Raw genomic sequence first — 21422 nt, 5'->3', positions numbered from 1 at the left:
GGTAGAGGAGGCAGGAGACAACAGTCAGTACCACACATTGGTTAATGATAAATTATTAAACATTGAAATCAATAAAACTTAAAACATCACCAACTGTAAAACAGCACATGCATTCAGCCTACTAAGTATTTTTAAATTTTGATTGATTTTAGTGTTTTGGCTATTTTTTTCTGACTACTGCTTTTGGTGTCTCTTTTGAAAATCTTATATATTTTGGTTGTGTATTATTGTAGTCTGTTTAGATCTTTTATCCTTACAAAATAATAATTCACAGCAGCAGGCATTAGAGCTATCTAAAACTTAAAACAGCAAAAAAACAGTGTGAAGGTGAGATAAAGAGAGACATGGACAGGTGGCCCTGGTGGAAATGTGCCATTCTCCCAGTAAAGTAGAGTGCAGAAATCCAGAGGAATCAGGTGTGCGTTACTATCTTTTAAGATAAAGAGTTAGACGCTAGAGAGCCAGAGATAAACTAAAAGATGGGCAACACATGTTCCCTGACCAGAATGAATAGAATCAAAAGGCCTCTTTGAAATATACAGCCTTACAGACTTAGCCATTTAAGGGATGTGGAGGATTCAGAGGATTGATTAAAGTAAAGAACAAGAGTCAAGGAGGGAGAGGGTAAGAAGAAATAATGCATTTGAGAAATTGGAGAAGTGGGTAATGCACTGTACTCTTCATTTAACACTAGAATTACCAGAGCCTACGAAAAAACTCGTAAATCCGTCCCACCTTAAATTGCGTCTTAAATCCGTTTGCACCTCTCCGCTAGAGTCCTTTGTCATCTAAATGTGCTGATAAACAAAAGCTACTAGCAGCCAGCTATTCCATCCCCCCACCGACTTGCCTTGCCTTGATTTGATTATCTGGGATTGAAGTGGAGTTTTAGAGTGGAAATAATATAGTGTTATTTGGAATACACGCATTTCATGTGTGTTCCGTTCCATTCAGTAGTCTGTGCAAACACATTTTTAAAACAGAAACGTTTTTCATATTCTAATAGTAAATGACAAAATGTAGGCATAAACTATATAACGTATGAAGCCTGAAGTCCATATATCAAAGAAACACTTTCACAAAAGGTACAAATAAGAGAACACGTGCGCTTTTATTCAAAAATATAACTGCACAAAAAAAAAAGCCGCGTTAGCATGCCACATTGACACTCTTACTACAACTGCCACGGTGGCGTAATGGTATCAGATCCTGACTGGGAATCAGAGGGTGGCGAGTTCGATCCCGCACGGCTCCACTTCGAGAAGTGAACTGCTCTTATTCTTACAATTTTAGAATAACAACATAAATTTGATTTCAGTCTGTAACAGCCGGTGTAACTTATGATACTGGTAAAGGTTAGCTTTTTTTTTTTTTTTTTTTTAATTCACTTTTCATTCTCGCAGTCGCATTCAGAATCAATCCATACAACCCCATCTCACACAGCTGTTTTCACATAAATAAAAGTGCATTTTTATTCAAGAGTATAACCGAAGAATAAAGAAAGCAAGTTACAGTGGGTGGTTGATACGACAGCTTGTGTGGTGCAATGCTAAGAACTGCTGATTTCAAGTGACGGTGAGATACGAAGAAGGCAGCTTCGCCAGCGTTTGTGTGTCAGAACCCTTTTGGGGGGGGGGGGGGGTAGTATGCATCGTGGTACACTGCAGACCTATAGCGCGTCTTTATGTCAGATGGGGTTGTATGGATTGATTCTGAATGCGACTGCGAGAATGAAAAGTGAATTAAAAAAAAAAAAAAAAAGCTAACCTTTACCAGTATCATAAGTTACACCGGCTGTTTACAGACTGAAATCAAATTTATGTTGTTATTCTAAAATTGTAAGAATAAGAGGAGTTCACTTCTCGAAGTGGAGCATTTTGTCATTTACTATTAGAATATGAAAAACGTTTCTGTTTTAAAAATTGTGTTTGCACAGACTACTGAACGGAACGGAACACACATGAAATGCGTGTATTCCAAATAACACTATATTATTTCCACTCTAAAACTCCACTTCAATCCCAGATAATCAAATCAAGGCAAGGCATGAGCTAGGAGAAATTCGTTCTAAGTCGGTGGGGGGATGGAATAGCTGGCTGCTAGTAGCTTTTGTTTATCAGCACATTTAGATGACAAAGGACTCTTGCGGAGAGGTGCAAACGGATTTAAGACGCGATTTAAGGTGGGACGGATTTACGAATTTTTTTGTAGGCTCTGGTAATTCTAGTGTTAATGGGTAACTCCCTGCACAAGCAGACCAAGAGGAGTGAAGAGTCACTGTCCCTTTTTGTCCCTGTATATCTATTTGTCTATGCTCTGTTGGAAAAAACAATTTTTAAAAGATTCCATGTCCTTGGAGTTATTACAATTAGGAGGGACACTTCAGAGGGGAGTTATCTTGCTTCAAGGGAAAGGAAAATCATTTTTCTATAATTTCAGATATAAACTGTAATTTCAGTGTTACTGTTTTAATTAGATAAAGAAGTGTTAAAAAAACAACAAATAGGCCTACACAAACACATTTAAAACTGTTTGAGTTTAGCTGGCAGCAAAAGGTAGAATAATTGGATTCTTCAAGCAGGTGAAGAAAAAGCAAATTAGCTTTACATAAGTAGTGATAAACAAAAAAGTGTACTTCCTTGCATCAGGAACTTGTTTGAACTTTGTTTTAAAATAAGGCAAAGACTTCTTTGTGAATGAATTTATTTTTATGCAGCTAAATGAATATAAATGTAACTGTTTCTGATAAAAATCTTTCTTAAATTTAAACAAGAGTATCAACTGTAGTGGATGGCTGGGACCCTTGCCCGGCCAGAAGGCCTCCACACCAGAAGGACCAGGGGAGGAAACATGGCCAGAACATTACCTCCCCCAAAGCACTAGGTGGCAACCGCCCTGGCAAACAGTGGTGCCTCGGACTCCCACAGGGCTCCATGGGTGCAGCAGCAGACGCTGAGCCCTGGAGTGCAGCACTTCTGCCACACCTGGGAAATCCATCAGCAAACACCTGGAGCACTTCTGGGTGCCTTATATAAGGGGCCAGCAGACACTACTAGGGGAGCCAGAGTTGGGGGGAGGGAGACGAAGCTTAACGGGAGGAGTGGAGGAGAAAGAAAGAAAGAAAGAAAGAAAGAAAGAAAGAAAGAAAGAAAGAAAGAAAGAAAGAAAGTGTTGTGCTGTGTGTTGGGGACTGTGTTATGCTTTTGGGGAATGGGGAAGGCGTTTTTCAAAAAAGAATATAAAATTTGTGTGTGCTTACACTTGTGCCTCCTGTGTCTGTCTGTGTCGGGGTTGGCTTCACACAACATAATTCCAATACTGCAAACATGGAAAAACAATGTGAAAAAAAACAATCCCTTCCCTACACTAGCCTTCCTACACTCATCCAATTTCACAAATCAATGCATCAGTCTTACTTCTTACTGTTTAATTAGCTGGTCTTTTTTTCTTCTTCTCTTATTTTATATTCAGAAAACTGTGCTAGTATGATATTTACAAGAATTTTTATTCCATAGCTTCAAAAGGCTTATCATACAAGGAAATATGAATTAGCTACTCCCCTTGAGCATTCTATACTATTTGCACCATTGTTTGCATAGTCCGGTCAAGAAAGAGAATCAGAGAATTTTCCAGCATTAGACTAGGATTTATTTTTCAGCAACTTTTTCTATGAAAAATGGCCTAACAACACAAGAAATTTAACAAACAAGGGAAGACCATTCAGTCCACCAAGCATGTTTGTTTATGCAATTGTGAAGCTGTCCCTATATCTAATCTGCTTCTTAGAGGTTGTCAAATTTTCTGCTTCAGCTATATGCATCGGTAGTTTAATCCAGGTTCTCACAACTCTTTGCGTAAAGAAATACTTCCAGGCTTCAGTTCTACATGCACTTCCCCTTAATTTCCACAGCTGTCCTCCAGTATGTGATTCAACCATTTAGTCTCCACAAAGTCTCCTCTTCTCGAGACTAATCAGGTATAATTCTCTGAATAGCAGAGTAGGACATGAATAAATGTGCCATTTAAGGGAAAAGAGTGACAAATCATACCAGTGGCCAAATACTTGTGATGGGTAATTTATAGAATTATAGGAATTTGAATTTAACATGCTTATAATTTGGACATTTGGAGAATGTAGTAATGTTATTGAGATGGAGAGGGAAGAAGGATGTCACACTGCTAGACCAGAACTAATGGCACAGGTCTTGCAGATGCTTTCTGCAGAGATGCATATAAGATCAGCTCTGGTTTTAATTAGGGAGATAATAAACACTGTGTCACACATGTGTGCCTAGGGATCACCTTCAGGGGTTGATAGATGTAAACAGTATCACCCCAAACAGACAGTAAGCATTAATACTAACCATCCTTTCTCTTCCACCCGCAGTTTGCTCAGGTTGCAATAAAAACAGAAATGCCCAGAAGGAACTGTCTCATTTTAAACCCAAACCTCATAGAGGATGGAGCTCCAGTGTGACTTGATTATTTTGTGAATTCTGTGCAGAAGGCTGAGCTAGCCTGTTTTCTGTTGTGTTTTGTGCTATTGAACTCTGTCTTTTTATTTCAATTTAAACAGGTCGGCAGGCACCCCAGCTGTTCCAAGATACCATTTTCTTCTTGTTAGTCTTTCTTTCAGACTTGGAGATAGAAAAAGAATGAAGTGGGGGGAAATATGTTTGGGTTACCACCAGTACAGACAACATTTTATACAGAAGATAGGGCTGTGTTTGTGCTGGACTGGAGGAGAGCCTAAATGATGTTTCACCAAACAGGGAGAGCATAGAAACTAAGGGACTTTAATGACAGGAATCTGGTATTATTTCAAGCAAGTTGTATAGAGCAGTTAGGGATATATTATATCAAGCTCAATAAGGAACAAGAATGGAGGGTTTAATCAATTACTTAACTGCCAGACAGTTAATGTTCAATGATATAGTTCTAAATTAGGCAACAACACTCCCCCTTCTGACCAGAATAGGGTTCTTAATGGGTGGTCTCTTGCCATTCCAAAGCAATGCAGAGAGAAAAGATCTAACTTCTGACACAGTGTTTTATGGAGTATAGAAGGGGAGCATGGAACTAAAAAAAGATAAGCTATGTTTATTTTAATAATTGCTAATCTGGAATGAAATGATGGTTGAAAAAAGAACCGTTAGCAGAGAGATTCCTTGACACTCTTTTAAGGATACATTTAGAATTAGATTTTACAAGATTTTACACAGCAAGAAAGGAGAGATGTCAAAGCCTAAGCATTTACACAATATTGTCACGGGAATGTACTGCAGAAAAGGAGACTGACAGAATAGAGAGTTTAGAGTGGATTTAAACCAGTTAACTTTCTAACTAGACCGGATTCAAAATAGCTGAAAAAACTAAGGATGTGAAGCAGATAAGAGGGGGCATTTCCATCGATCCATCCATCCATTTTCCAACCCGCTGAATCCGAACACAGGGTCACGGGGGTCTGCTGGAGCCAATCCCAGCCAACACAGGGCACAAGGCAGGGAACCAATTCTGGGCAGGGTGCCAACCCACCGCAGGGGGCATTTCCAACAAAGATCAAAATATCATCTGTATACAGAGAAATTTTACTGTAGGTGTTTAAGCAGCATTAGGGGTATTTTAATCAAGATCAAAAACAGCAACAGCAAGGGGTTCAAGTATGATAGTAAAATGAAGAGGGGATAAAGGACAACCATGTCTGGTATTTTTATGGATCTGAAACAATTGAGAGGCATTTGGGTTGTTAATAATTATTGCTATGAGGGAAGAGTATAGTGTTTAGATCATTTTAATATGACAATCATCATCCCCAGTACAACATTCACATTCAAAAGAGAATTTCAGTTCAGGTGGTCAAAAGCCTTTGTCATATCAAGCACAAGAAGAGATGTGGGCTCTGAGACAATGCTGGGGTTACATCTATAATATGTAAACATCATGGATGATATATGCTGTCTGGTGGGAATGGATAATACCAGTATGAACAGGATGCATTAATTTATTAATAACTATCTCCGGCCAGTCGTTAAGAAGGTTTGACAGGAATACTGCCTCAGTATTAAAGGAAAACTGACCAATAATTAGAAAAATCAAATGCACCTTTGCCTTGATTAAAAAAGAGAGTAATCGTGGTTGAATTAAATAAAGGGTTCAACATGGAGGAGAAGGGAACAAAATCCAGCAGCTGCATATATAGGGGGTGATAAATGTTTCCAAAATCCTGAAAGGAGCACATGAAGCAAGCCTTCAGGGTCTGGAAATTTTCTTGAATTCAACAAGACCATTACTTTCTTAAGTTCTGACCATCTAACTGCAAAGTCCATGGCAGAAGAAACCTCTGCAGATACCCTGGGGAGGTAGCGGATATCTAAAATAAAGAATTTCTTTCGGGGGAAGAGATGGGGGTCTTACAAAATTATTCACAATGAAAAATTCATTAGTGCCTAGGTGGTACCTTAATGAGGTTTCCTGATTTATTTTTACTGGAGATGATAGACCTTAAGACTTGAGCCATATGCAACCTCAAACTCTGTTTTAAATAGAAGTAAAGTATTTAACTCAGAGTGAATGCTTGTAGATTTCTTCCTAAGATGGGAGATGAGTCTCCAGTTCATAAATTCTCCAGCAGTAGACCCTGGCTAGGATACTAGAAACCTGATAGTGAAATCCCTATTAAAACTGCATACAGCTAACCACACCTATACAGGATCTTCAACAGAACTGGTGTTAACATTAGTAAACTGTTTCACAAAATCATTATTCTGAAACAACAAAGAATTAAACGTCAGAGAGTCTCATGAGAAGAAAGAAAGGAAAAAGACAAACCTTGTCTGTAGCCTCTGGTGATCAGACAGGCTATCCATTACAAAACATGATTAGCAATAAGGGCAGTAAGTAATTTAAAAATAAAAATGTAGTTGACTCTCAAGTAAGAATGGTGAAGGAAAAAAGATTGAAAAAGTTTTAACACTACAATCCATGAAGCTTATGATTTTTGTCTTTGTCCTTGACCTCCTTAAATTTTCCTTACATATGCCAAGAAGCTCATAGCTCCTTATCACTGTGCTAATAGCCTGCTTTTGTTTTGCAGATGTGTGAATTAGCAGAATGCAGCCTGCTACATCCCCCACCCCATATTCAATCAGGTGAAGGCATCACACTGCTGCAATCCTCACAGTTCAAGTCTGTGTTGAAGTGTTCATCTGACGATGTGTTTATAAGGAATTATATAGGTAATGAAAAACCATGATTTGAAATACATGCATTTCCTGTGTGCTCTATGTCTACAATGATCTGTGTAAATATAGAATGACAGAGGAAATGCGAGTAAAGAAATGCTGCACACATGGCTAAAACTGAAAATGTTTTTGTATGTTATAGTATTAACGACATAATTTTGATGTGAAGTGTAGGATGCGTGAAGACAGAATCCAAAGTATCCAATAAACACTTTCACAAAAGGTGTAACAAAACAAGCATGCTTTTATACAAGAATAAAATCGAAGAAAAAGAAATTGCTCAATTGAAACGTTGCTGAAACCCAACTATCAGTCATAACAAAGTAAATTGTATTCACATATGTGTGCATTCACGTGTTTCACTTTTAACCAGTTGTCACAATGATAACACTATTCCATCATAGATCTGCGTAGATGGCACAGTAGATAAGGTTCCGCTTAGCAACCTCAAAGTAATAGGTTCAAATCCTGCATCGTCTCTGCATTTAGTAGTGAGTCGCTATTATTACTATTATCATATAACAAAAACATACATTTGATGTAAGTCTATAACAGTTGCATCCAATACATGGGACTGGTTTATGGACATTGTTGTGTTTATGGTTGTGTGTTATATTTGTTATCGGTGTAGGGGAAGGGGAGGGTTATCTGCTTATTTGTTGTTCATATTTCCTTTTCACTTAATATACTGCACATTATGTATTTGATTTGCTGTATTTAGTGTCTCTGTGTGTGAGTGGTGAGAATCAGGCCAAGGCTGGGTGTGTTCCTGAGATCCCCACCAAAAAAATAAACAAATCACCATCTATCTGAGCAGCACTGGACTGCTACAGGGGAAACCCAAAATTGCCTGACTAAGTCAATAGCACAGGTGTAGGATAAAGGCATCAACCATGCCACTATGTGTCTTATGCCTATATCTTGTTAGTCTATCTACAAAGAGACACTGTGCTGAGATTACCGAGATGTATATTTCTGATATTTATTCTACAATTGTGCACATGAGTTTGGTAATTATTTTCTTTATGCCACAAAAAAATTTTGCCAGATCTCCCTTTTTGTGTCCTCCATAAAATCTGACATTGAAGGGAGGACAATGTGCTTCCATGATGGAAATACAGGAAAAATAGCTGGAGGCTCTAAACATGTTAACAAAAGATGAGTATAAGAAATGTTTCTTGGAATAGAAGAAGTGCTGGGACATGTGTATTGCATCTCAAGGGTAGTATTTTGACAATGACTAAAAAAGAACTGCCGTTAGTTGTATAATAAAGTTTTTTATTTTTATTTTATTTGAAAAATTCCTGGATTTTTTGGGGTCTCCCCTATATATGCAGCACATTTAATAAAAAAATAAATACATGGAATTTTGACACAGAGATATCTGTGACAAGTAATGCTTCTAGTGAGTCACATTTAATGTGTCTATAATGACATTTATATATATAATTATATATAATTTGATAATACTTATTTGATTTCATTTTATAGCTTTCTTTCTTTGGGTGCATACATGAATAAGCGGTGTGCATTCCTAATCAAAAAGTTATGGGTTCTGTTTTTTCTTTATCTAAGTAATTTTTTTTAATTAATTTTAATTAATCTAATTTTTTTTATCTAAGTAATGTTTTGTTGGTACATGTGAAATTTAAACGAATATATCTGAATAGATATAGGAGAAGCTGTGATCATTTGAAAGTACAGAACCTCATTTGTGGGTGGGTGAAAACATACTTTTTCCATAGCAATGGGATGAGAGGATTCATAGCCTTATAGTAGTAGGACCTGAAGTTGTGACTCTGTGTTGTTATAAACTTACTGGTGGATTTCAGGATAACATAATATTTTTATGTGAGTGTTTTGTTATTTTGTGAAGTTTTGTTGGTTAATAAATTAAAGGGAGCACAACAATAAGTAATAACCTGAACGCATGTGCAATTATAATCTTGGTCATATGAAAATATTATAAATGATAGAATCAACATACAATTTCAGGCAGACAGAGAAGACCAACTAGAAAGGGGAACTTTAGAGCATAATATTCCTATCACAGTGATAGTAGTGGAAAATATAACAAATCTACAGTATGTTCAAAATTTATTTTGGATTTAACATTCTCATTCACTTTTATACAATCAAACTATTTTCTGAAACAGGTCCTCTATTATTGCACAGAAGAGTTGTGGAAAAAAGAGAAGATCTAACACTGGACAACATAAATATGCAATGTATATGTTAGGACACTTCTGTGTAAAGGTGTTTTTGTATTTTTCATGTTAATGTGTTTTGTTTTTAACGTTTCTCAATGTCTTTTGCAAACTGCAATGAAAATGTTCATTACACTTTATTCGGCCATCCCTTTTCTTAAACTGCTTTACATATTACTGGTTCAAGAAAAGCCAGAATAGAAATGGCTCAAGCCAAGGAGAAACTCTGAATGGGACTCTAGTTCATAGTAGGACACACTGAGGCACATGTTTTCAATTATTTGCTCACTACACTTTTTAAATAAACTCTTGCTGTTACTTTCTTTTCAAAGCCTATTGAACTTATTTAGTCTTTTATTTTGTTTATTATTTGCATTCAGTGTAATTTTTTTGTGTCTTCACTTTGGTAGATTTGTTATTTTTTTGTGGCAGACATATAGATGTAGAGATGGCACTTGGCAGACACAGTGACAAATGTATAGATATAACCATGCATGTGAGTCAGACCTCATCCTGAAGGAAAGTCTGTATTTGATAAAGTTTATGTAAATTCACATAAGTGCTTGTCACTGGTTTAATGTATAATAGAAAGCCAACACATAATGACCTGCTGCATGTCAGCCACTTTTCTCCTTGTGTAGGTAAATGGCATACGTCTATTTAGGTCTAGTAAATTATTAACAGTTCTTAAATGAAACCTATGTCATGCAATCTGTTGTTTGCTTTTTATAAATACTGAATACATACACACACATATATATCATATGTACATACATACATACATACATATATATATATCTTATATATAATTATCTATGTGTGGAAGTGTGTGTGTCTGTCTGTCCATCCCAGAAGTGCAAGGCTACAGCATGAAGCTGAAAGAAAGCGACTCTGTCGCCAAAGTGAAACTGCCGAGAAAGGAGAGAAACTCGCTTAGCCGATAATACACAAGCGAGGCGAGCACATCGGGAAAACAAAAATCTCCTAGGAGAGAGATGCCCAGACCCTGGGATTTTTACAGCACAGGCTTACACAGCTAGTATATATATATATATATATATATATATATATATATATATATATATATATATATACCTGTATATATATATATATATATATATATATATATATATATACTAGGGGGCTCTGCCCCCTGCTCACTTTGCTCACCAACCCGTGTTTGGTTAATCCATCCATCCATCATCCAGCCTGCTAAATCCTAACTACAGGGTCACTGGGGTACACTGGAGCCAATCCCAGCCAACATAGAGCGCAAGGCAGGAAACAAACCCCGGGCAGAGCGCTAGACCATCGCAGGGCTCGCACACACACCAAGCACACACTAGAGACAATTTAGAATCGTCAATCCAACCAACCTGCATGTTTTTGAACTGTGGGAAGAAGCACCCGGAGGAAAGCCATGCAGACACGGGGACAACATGCACACTCCATGCAGGGAGGACCAGGGAAGCGAACACAGGTCTCCTAACTGCGAGGCAGCAGCGCTACCCACTGCACCACCGTGCCGCTGTTTGGTTAATCGGATATACAATTTTAAAAGCTTTTTTTTTTTTTTTTGGAATTGTTTCAGTTTCATTAGTTGCACTTTTTACTTTAAAGGTTTATTAAAAACAATATATGGAATTACCTTTTCTTCAAGATCGCATTGAATTTTGAATCCGTTTTTGGAAATACATTGTGACAACGCAACGTATAATCGCCTGTGAGTGAATATTGTTTCTGTTTCTCTAATAAATAATCCAACGTTTTCTAATGGTTGTCCCTTTGATTTGTTAATTGTCGTAGCAAAAGCTATTCTCACGGTAAACTGTAAACATTTTAATACGAATGGCATATCACGATCTCCTTTGGTGTCTAATGTTATTCGCGGAATATATACATCACCTTACTTGTCGCCTGTTAAAATTTGCATCGCTTCTCCATCATCATAAATATACACCTAACCGAACTGTGTATTCTTTGAAATTAAACTTGTCGTTGCTTTAACTGTTGTGGGAAGACCTTGTTTTGTCCTGCTATTTTTTCAATTACACCTGGCTCTGATGATTAATCACCTTTTGTTTGCGCTAATGAGATCTTTACTATCTTTTTTTTTTTGATACTGTAGCGACTGACATAATAAAGTGTCACAAACGTTTTACTTGAACAATCGCCGACTTCGTAACCCCAAACACAACTGTCTAGCACCCTCTCCGACCCCTCCTCCCCCGGGTCTCGCCTCCCCCCTTACCGCATCAATCAGTACCCCGCTATCAGTCTTCAGTGCTGTATTCTGCCCCCCTCAATCGGACCTATCAGTCACTTAAAACAAAAAAGGCTTCAACCTGCTGGCGAGCTGCCTGTTCTGCTTGTCGCATATTGTTGTTTTAAGAGCTGGGAGCACATTGTGCGTGTCTGCCAAAAGCAATTCAGCAACTGCTTAGTTAGAGGTCAGTGGACTTGTTTTAAATGATGGCTCACTGACTTATCTCGCGTGACATTGTAAAAACAATAATTGTCCTTTTTTTCCGGCCCAGGCATGGTTAAATCTCTTTCTTGCAGTACGTATAACGCTGCTCCCGTTTATGAAGTTCTAATCTTTTAATTCTGAGCCCTATTGGATGTGCTTTGTTTTCAATTCCACTTGTTCTGGGCTGATTATCACTTTCCTTATTTTCTAAATTTGCACCTAGATTATTTTATTTTTTAGCATTTTTTTCGCTCCACCGCATATGGGTCTCTTTTCTCCGCACTTTTCTTTCATCTTCGTTTAGTTGTCGACCTTTCATTTCTACCCTATTCATTTCATTTCTACCGTATTGACCTTATACACTTTATATGCACTGAGAGCCATGGAGCTGTGTGTGCTGCGTGACTGCCTTTACACTACTGATTTTTTTTTCTGCCCGTGGTCTTATATATATATAAACACACACGTACAGTATACACACACACACACAAACACATATTTACACACATTAAGGTAAATATAAATCACAAAAGTTGAGTCAATATACCCAGCAGTATATTAATAAACAAAGCTAATAAGTACAGTATTCATCCATTCATTCATGCATTTTTTGTAACTTCTTTGCCCAATGCAGGGTTGCTGGGGCCATAGTGTATACCTGCAGAATTAGGCACAAGTTAAGAACCAGCGCTAGACAGGGCATCAGTTCACTGCAGGGTATATTTGTGAACATATAAACATTCACTAAAATTGGGCCAATTTAGAGTCATCAATTAACCTATCACATTCAATTATAAGTATTTTTATGTGTCACCAAATAGTCAGTGAGATGATCTGGACAGGTACTTTGGATGCCTGCCTCTTTAATGGCACTAATAGGAGATTTAAAAAGCAGAAAAAACAGGGGTAGACCTAGGAGAGGATGGATGGGATTTATCTTTCAGCTGGCTTGGAAATTTCCAAAAAGACACTGGAGACTGCTTTTGGGAACAGGTTGACTTTATGTGTCCAACTAAGAATGTGACAATTACGACCTTCATAAGGACAACATGATGATGACGGAAGTGAGGCAGTTAAGAATTTGAAAACTAATGGATAAATAATGCATTCCCAGCTACTTCGTACTTTGCAAAGTTTGTGACATGTCTCAAAAATTACCTTGTCTTCATAGTGGATGTAAAACATAGCGTTAAATCCAAGAAATTTCATTAGACTTGAAATGACATGAGTTTCTCTCTCTTCTGCCTGTTCACAGAAAAAAAGAAATACTTTCAATACTGAATTTTGGTTTGATTTTCTTTTCAACAAAAAACTACCACACGATCATCACAAATGCCATTATGTAGCACTTACATCAAATAATAGTTTTCTAGTGCAAATACTGAAGGATTCAGGTTTATTTATTTATTTATATATTTATTGTCACTGTGAATTCAGCATGTCATGTACTGCTCCTCACTGGTTTAACTAATTTTTGGTCTCTGTCAATTCTCTGGCCTCTGGATGACACTTTTCAAAGAAATAAAAGCACAAGTGAGTGATACAAAAAATGTATAATTCAGCTCTATCTCAGTAACAGATATACAGTACATAAGATTCAGGGACAGTTTCTGTCCACATGTTATAACGCAAACATTCAATCATAAGACAGGTGATGGAACATAACAAATATTGTGTGTGTATTATATATATATATATATATATATATATATATATATATATATATATATATATATATATATATATATATATATATATATATATATACACATACATACATACACACATGGACACACTGTAATGTTTAATTCCGGCCCACCTTAATCCCTTTGCACCTCTCCGTCAGCATCTTTTGCCTTCTAAATGTGTTGATAAGCCCAAGCAGCAAGCAGCCTGCTATACCATCCCTCCACTGCCTCATAATGGGCAAGAAGTTCTCCCAGTTCTTGCCTTGATTGATTATCTGGGAGTGAGCTACCCAGAATTGTAAGGGGAAATAGTTTGATGTGTGTTTTGTGTCTACAACAATCTATGCAAACACATTGTTAAAACTGAAACGTTTTCATGTTTTAATAATAAATAACAAAATGTAGACATGAACTGTATAATGTGTGAAGGCTGTAAATGTATGGCATTTCTAAAAGTTTTTTTTTTTTTCAGTCTTATTCTCTCAGTCACGTTCATACTCTTCCTTGCCCAAATCCCCCGCTTCTGATCTGACTAGCCACAGAGCCAGTATGACAGCGCCAGTATAAATTCACACCCGATCTGATGCTGTTCGTTTTCAAATTATATTGCAACAGTGCAATGATGTTTTCTGATTGGTACTATTCAGGTCATAAAATGTCACATATATTTGTCTCTTTCTTTTTTGCCCGGTGCCGCGTTGACATTGTGCACCAGAAGGTGAGAGCTTATTCAGTGCAAGCAGAAGCACGCAGGTGGCCAGTTGCTTGTGCTATAACATGCTTGACTTGGAGGCGATCAACGCACATGTACTGTACAAGGCATGCACGGGGGCCACTGAGAAAAGAAGAGTGTTCTTTGCTCACCTTGCAGTGGAGCTTCGTCGTCGCTTCTTACAAGAAAAGGCGACGGATAAAGCAAAAGAGGATGCAACATCAACAAGCTTCTGTTCCAAGACCGCCACTTCCCCAGCTCTTTCAGTGTAATAGTAACCATGGCACAGAGAGAAGTGTGTACATTGTATCAGGTACACATGTCGTAAACGTAGGAAGGACGGCCCTTGGATGTGTGTGAACTGTTAATATTTGAATATGATGATTGCCTATTGTGCGGAACTGACCTCTCTGTACTATTTTTTCCTCTGCATGTCCTGGAGTACAAAAGAAACAACCCCATGCACCCAAAAGTGGACACTGGCAAGATAGAAAAAAAAAAATGTGGTCATTGATTACAAGCGCAAGATGTTATGTGAATGAATATAAATAATATGAATAATGTTGCATCAGTGCCACAATGTTTTCCGAAATGTACTATACAGGTCATAAAATGAGTTATTCCAAATATCATATATACCTATTGTAGATGCGTTTTCCTAAAGTTTCCGAAGTTCAGCAGCTCTAACTCAAAAAACGGGATTCAACAAAGGCCTGACGCGCAGAAATGATTCCACAGACAAAGTATCTTCGTTTTTTAAGTGTTTAGTTAAGTTTCAAAATAAAACAGTTCACACAAAAAAGAAAATTAAAATAGCAAAAAAAAAAAATAGCATAAAATTTATAATAAGAAAAATTCAGTTCTAAGCTTAATCTTGTTACATCTTAAATCGTTACTAATCACTTATAATTTCTGAACCATTTCAAAACGGTCAGAAAACTGTATGCTTATCCCATTTCTAACATGAAAATGGGTCTTTCAAGTCCCTGTTTACTGGGACCTATTCTAAACACAACAGAATCTAATATCACACTGTTTCTCAGTTACAGTATAGCAAGAAGGTTCTATCTCTTACTAACTTATAGGGGGAAAAGACCATACCATTGTCTATGACTATGGAAGAAATTATATTCTATTCATATTAAGCAAGCATTAATATGAGTTTAACTCAAAACTTTAACTTTCTAAGATTGGCTCTTACATTTCCGGCCCCTAATTGGCTATGCAGGAGTGCAGACAATTACTATACTTTACTTCAATATTAACTATTGCTTTCAAATCACTAGCAATAACACTGCAAACAAACATTTTAAAAATTTCATATTTCAAACATTGGCTGTTTCTTGCAGCAGGCACAGTTTATTCACGGGTCTGTCCAGTGTGCTGGTTTTGGTTTGCACACAAACTCTTCTGATTTCACCTTTGGTATCTGGCATTGTCTTGATGACTCGACCCATTACCCAGGAATTGTGAGGTGTAGCTTTATCTACAATTAAAACAATGTCCCCTGGTTCAAAATTTCTTCTTGGTGCAAGCCATTTTTGACGTTCTTGAAGTACTGGCAAATATTCTTTAGTCCATCTTTTCCAAAACAGATCAAACATGTATTTAATTTGTTTCCAGCGTCTTCTTGGGTATGGTTCATTTTCTGAAACGAGTTCAGGTGGCATTTTAGGTTGTGTCTTCATTAAGAGCAAATGATTGGGTGTGAGTGGTTCTAAATCGTTGGGATCATCTGATGTCTTTGTAAGGGGTCTGTTATTGAGTATTGATTCCACTCTACACATCATTGTATGAAGATTGTCATCATCAAGTGTTTAATTTAGTGTTGAATTTAGGATCTTTCTTATGCTTCTGATTTGTCTTTCTCACACTCCACCTTGATGAGAGGCTGATGGTGGATTGAAAATCCATTTGATTTCTTCCTGCATCATAGTTTTTTACTGATTTTTTTTTGTGTTCTAAGTTTTTAATAGCTTCTCGTAGCTCTCTTTCTGCTCCAACGAAATTTGTTCCATTGTTTGAGAGCATGATTTTAACTTGTCCTCTTCTACTCGTAAATCGGAGTATGGCTTGGATACAAGAATCAGTGTCTAGGCTTTGTGCAATTTCTATGTGCACAGCTCTGGCTGTTAAACAAGTGAAGATTACTCCATACCTCTTGACTAGACTTCGTCCTCTTTTGACTAGAAAGGGGCCAAAATAATCGACTCCAACATTAGTGAACGGTGGTTGATCGGGTGGTAGGCGATATTCAGGCAAATCTGCCATTTTTTGCTCACCTACTTTCGCATTGTATCTTCTGCACGTTGTGCACTTTGAAATTATTTTTCTGATAGCTGAGTTTGCTTGAGGTATCCAGTATTTCTGGCGTAACTGTGCGAACACATAGTTGCGCCCACAATGTCCAATTTGTTTATGAATGTGCTGCAATATGAGAGAAGCAACATTTGAATGCTTGTGAAGAATTGCAGGATGTTTAGCTTCTTCAGGCATTGCAGCTTTGCAGAGTCTTCCTCCAACTCTTAATAGTCCATCTTGTATGATCGGGTCAAGTTTATAGATTTGACTGTTCTTTTTAACACAAGTCTTTTTCTTTAAAGCCTTTAATTCTTCTGGAAATTCTTTCTGTTGACTGAGGCGGATAAAGCTCTGTTTCGGCTTTAGCTAAGTCATCTAGAGCAATTGGACTTGTTTTTAAAGTCAGTTTATACCTTTTCATGTGCTTTGCGATGAGAGATTTTTGTTCTTCTGGATTACTTTTAGTCTGACTGACTTCTAGTTGAAATGTTTTTCTTTTATTTCTTAAGTTCAGCATTAATTCTTTAAACTTGAGAAACCAAGCCACTACTTTCTTCAGGCGATGCCAATGTGAAAAGTAGGTGATTAGTTTGTTCATGGGCTCAGTTGCCTCCTCTATTCTTGTCATGTTAACTGCACAAGTTTTAACTTCTGGATCATTTTCAAAGAGTGAATCGTTCGGTTGATCTGGTCTTTTTGGCCACTATCGTTCATGCTTCAATAAGAAACTTGGACCTTGTGACCATGTAGTGCTTTTGAGAAAGTTTTCTATGCTTAGCCCTCTGGATGCTTGATCAGCCGGGTTAAGGGCAGATGTGACATACCTCCACTGTGAAGGCTGTGAATGATCTCTGATCATGGAGATTCTGTTGGCAACAAAGGTCTTGAACTGAGTGCTTTCATTTGAAATGTATTTTAGCACTATGGTGCTGTCAGTCCAAAATGTAGATTCTTCTAAGGGCATTTGAAGCTCACCTTTAAGCATTTTATCCATTTTAACTGCCACAACGGCTGCTGTCAGCTTCAATCTTGGAATTGTGACCTGTTTCAATGGTGCAACTCTTGACTTGTCCATCAGGAATGAACAATGCTTTTTGCCCTCTTTGTTGGTTAAGACAAGGTAAGTGACAATGCCATATCCATTTTTACTAGCATCTGCAAAATGGTGCATTTGTGCTGTCTTTATGGTTCCAAACCCAGTAGGTTTGAAGCATCTGTTCACTTTATAGTCTGTAAGTAACTGCAAATCATCCATCCATTTTTTCCATTTCTGAATGTGTTTGACTTCTACTTCTTCATCCCACCCAAATTTCTCTTTGCATAAGTCTCTTAGAATAAGCTTTGCTGGCAGTAAGGCAGGTGCTAAAAAACCAAGTGGATCATAAACTGAGCCAACAACAGACAGAATACCACGCCTTGTAGTGGGCTTGTTTTGTAACTTAATCTGAAATTTGAAACTGTCCGTTTCTGTGCACCACTGGACACGCTCTGTGGGAAGGAGACTGTTGCTCAAATCTAAGTCCTTTTGTTCATGAGCTCTGTCTTCTTTAGGAATAGACAATAAAACTTCTCTGTTGTTACTCACCCACTTAGTCAACTGATATCCCTCTTTTAGGCATAGAGCTTGGAGGTCCTTTGCCAGATTTATAGCTTGTTCTTCTGTTGTCACTGACCTTAAACAGTCATCCACGTAGAAGTTATTGAGAACAGTGTTAACTGCTTCCTCAGGAAATGTATCTCTGGCGTCTTCGGCTGTTCTACGCAAAGCATAAGAAGCACAACTGGGTGCAGAAGTAGCACCAAAAAGATGTACTGTCATTGTGTATTTTTCAAGGTCTTTACTTAGATTGCCTTCAGGCCACCATAAAAAATGTAAAAGATCAGTGTCTTTATCTGGTATTTTAACTTGGTAGAACATTGACTTGATGTCTGCCATTAGGGCTGCTGGCTCCTTTCTTAATCTTGTAAGGACGCCAATGACTGTGCTAGTTCGGTCGGGGCCTTTTAATAATTGTTCATTAAGTGAAATCCCCTGGTTGGTGGCAGTGCAGTCAAAGACCACTCGAATTTTATTTTTCTTTGGATGATTGATACACACCGTGATGTGGAATGTACCACACTCTGCTTTCATTACAATTTAGGCTTTCTTTGGGTACCTTGATAGTGTAACCATTGTCTATAATGTCTTTCATGAAGGCTTTATAGTCTCCGTGGAAACCTGAATTTTTCCTCAGTTTTCTTTTGAGTCCAATAGCACGCTGTTCAGCAATACAGCAATTGTTTGGCATTTTCAGTGTTTCATCCTTCAAAGGTAAATTTAAACAATAGTGGCCACCTACCAGTCTCACAGATTCTGAGGCTATGTGCATGAACTTGATGTCCTCCTGTGACATCTCCTTTTCTTCACAGCTGCGCTCTGGAAAATCTGTGTTATACTGTTGCAGCAACATATCCCCAATCTCTGTTATTGACGCACGATTGATTGAATGTTTGGGCATCTTACCACTTTGTTTTGCGAGGTCATCTATCTCTTTGTATGGTCCACCAACCACCCATCCAAGTGCAATCTTCACGGCATGAGGTCCACCTCCTTGGCTAGGTATGAATCGTGACTGCTCGAAGATTTCTAGGTAGTTGATTCCTATTAAAAGATCAACTTCAGAGTCAATATGAGTTAGACGTACTTCTTTAAGATATGCCCACTTATCGATATCTTCTTGTAGTGGAATATTTTCTCTGTCCACTGGAATGGAGACCTGTGTAAAGACCTTTGGCAAATCAATATATTCATCATCATTGAGACCACAGACTTGTAAATCTGATAAGACAGAACATTGGGTTAGTATTTTTGAATCATCATCATAGTTACTCATAGTTTTGAGGAATACTTGTGTTCTTCTCCCTTGAAGGCTTAATTGTTTCTGGAGCCTTTCATTGCAAATTATTACCGTACTGCCGAGGTCTATAAAGGCGTATGTTTCTACATCCCTTTCACTCTTCTTAGATTTTACCTTAACAGGAACTACTTACAGTGCACACTCTTCTCCGGCCCCAGTAAAGTTACAAGTTCCAGTCTCTGTTTCCTTGTCAGTAGATGTCGCCACACTAGCTGTAGCTTTAGATGTTGCTCCACTGTCTTTTTTGATGTGCAAGATGTCTGGGTGCTGAAAAGAACATGGCTGACATTTCATTCTTTCTTTACAGTTCTTACCAAGGTGCCCCTGTTTGAGACAGCGAAAACATAAACCTTTAGATTTTAAAAAGTCAATTCTTTCTTTATGTAGTAGTTCTTTGATTTTACTACATTCAGCAAGGATATGCTGACCATTGCAGAAAACACAAGGCTTTTTAAATGCACATGTATCATTAGCAGTCTTTATGACAGATATTTCTTGAGTCTCCTTTTCGACAGCATCAGATATACTTGTAGTGAAAATACCTCCCGATCTCTGTCCGTACTTCTGAGGAGGCTTGGCTTTCTCTGTCTTTTCTTTTTTCTCTATACAAGTGTCGCCTTGTGAAATGGCACTGTACAAAGGGTCTAGAAGTATTTCAGCTTCGTCATGCAAAAAAATTATTAATTCAGGTATGCCAGGTCTCGTTTTATTTTCTCTTGTAAGCTCATAAGCATACCTCATTCATTCATTTCTCTGAGAGAATGGAAATTTCTTACACACAACACGCACATTATTACTGTTATTGAATTCTCCGCCGTTCCCTGAATCATTCATAGTGTTCATGCAGATTGAGAGGAAGTAATAATCTCTTAGAGCTTCCCCATTGTTTTGCTTTATTTGAGGCTATTTCAATGCTTTATTGAGATATGCGTCTGCTACGAATAGCTCATTGCCATAATATCTTTCAAGCAATCTTCTAGCTTCTGAGTAGCTTTCATCTGGTAACAATCGTGAACAGCCTTTAATCATTTCTTGAGGAGATCCTCTGGTGTACTGGATCAGGTAATCTAATTTATCTTGTGAGTCTGCTAATACATCACCCACAGCGTGATCAAAGGCTCTGATGAAATTTGCATAGGCAAGTGGGTTACCTGAAAATAAAGTGACCTGTCTATGTGGTACTTCACCACGTGGAGCTGGAGGTGGTGCTGGAGGTGGTGGAGTAGTAGCTATGTTTTGTTGGGTTAACAATTTAGCCATTTTGGTGATTGCTTTCTGACATTCAACTTGATTCTTCTGATATTCGGCTTGATTTCGCACTAATGCATCTAGTATATCATTTCTGGAGCTTTGGGTGTCGGTTTTTGCACTAGTTGTGGGTTGTTTCTGCCTTTCAACTTTAGCTTTAAGTTCTTGTAGCATTTGTATGATACTATCTAGTTCGGTGCGTTCAAGTGTGACTGTCGAAGAGGGTGATGATGATGCTGCAGCACTTTTCTGGGTTAAAGAGTCACATTTAATATCCAAAGCGCGCTTTAACTGTGGAGAAGCCTTTCGTACCTTTGACTTTGAGCGATTCCGTTCTTGTAATTGCATCTCTTCGAATTGATTAACTAGCTGTTCGTCAGATGTATGTGTTAACAGTCTATTTGTATCTTTCAGCCATAGCACTGTAATGTCAATAAATTCACTCCATTTTTTAGAGCTTTCGGCGAATGTTGTTTTCTGTTTCTCAATCGTACCTTCTTTACTTAACGCTGATAGTAGCCTTTGATACAACTCCTCTATCTCAGTGTGCGTCTCGCTAAAATTTTCAAGTCTTTCAGCTACCTCTAAATGATTTTCTGGAGTATCTTTAAGACTTTCTATTTCTGCTATAAGCACAGAAAGCTTATCCTTCCTTCTA

The 21422-nt window shown here is 37.7% G+C and overlaps 1 protein-coding gene across 4 annotated transcripts in view; it reads right to left on the bottom strand.

Annotated features, from left to right (window-relative positions):
• The window catches only part of si:ch211-127i16.2 (probable flavin-containing monoamine oxidase A), a 98908-nt gene that overhangs the window by 11978 nt on the left and 65508 nt on the right, over nucleotides 1-21422 (bottom strand). For 3 of the 4 annotated variants that reach the window (XM_051934826.1, XM_051934840.1, XM_051934837.1), the window contains one exon: nucleotides 13077-13163. The exons of the other annotated variant lie outside the window; for it this stretch is intronic. In XM_051934826.1, coding sequence (XP_051790786.1) covers nucleotides 13077-13163 — 87 coding nt within the window. The remainder of the gene's footprint in view (nucleotides 1-13076; nucleotides 13164-21422) is intronic. 4 annotated transcript variants of the gene reach the window in all.

The sequence above is a fragment of the Erpetoichthys calabaricus genome, chromosome 1, assembly GCF_900747795.2.
Source record: "Erpetoichthys calabaricus chromosome 1, fErpCal1.3, whole genome shotgun sequence".
NCBI lineage: Eukaryota > Metazoa > Chordata > Cladistia > Polypteriformes > Polypteridae > Erpetoichthys > Erpetoichthys calabaricus.
The sequence above is the reverse complement of the archived record's forward strand: the minus strand, read 5'-3'. Positions and strand labels throughout refer to the sequence as shown.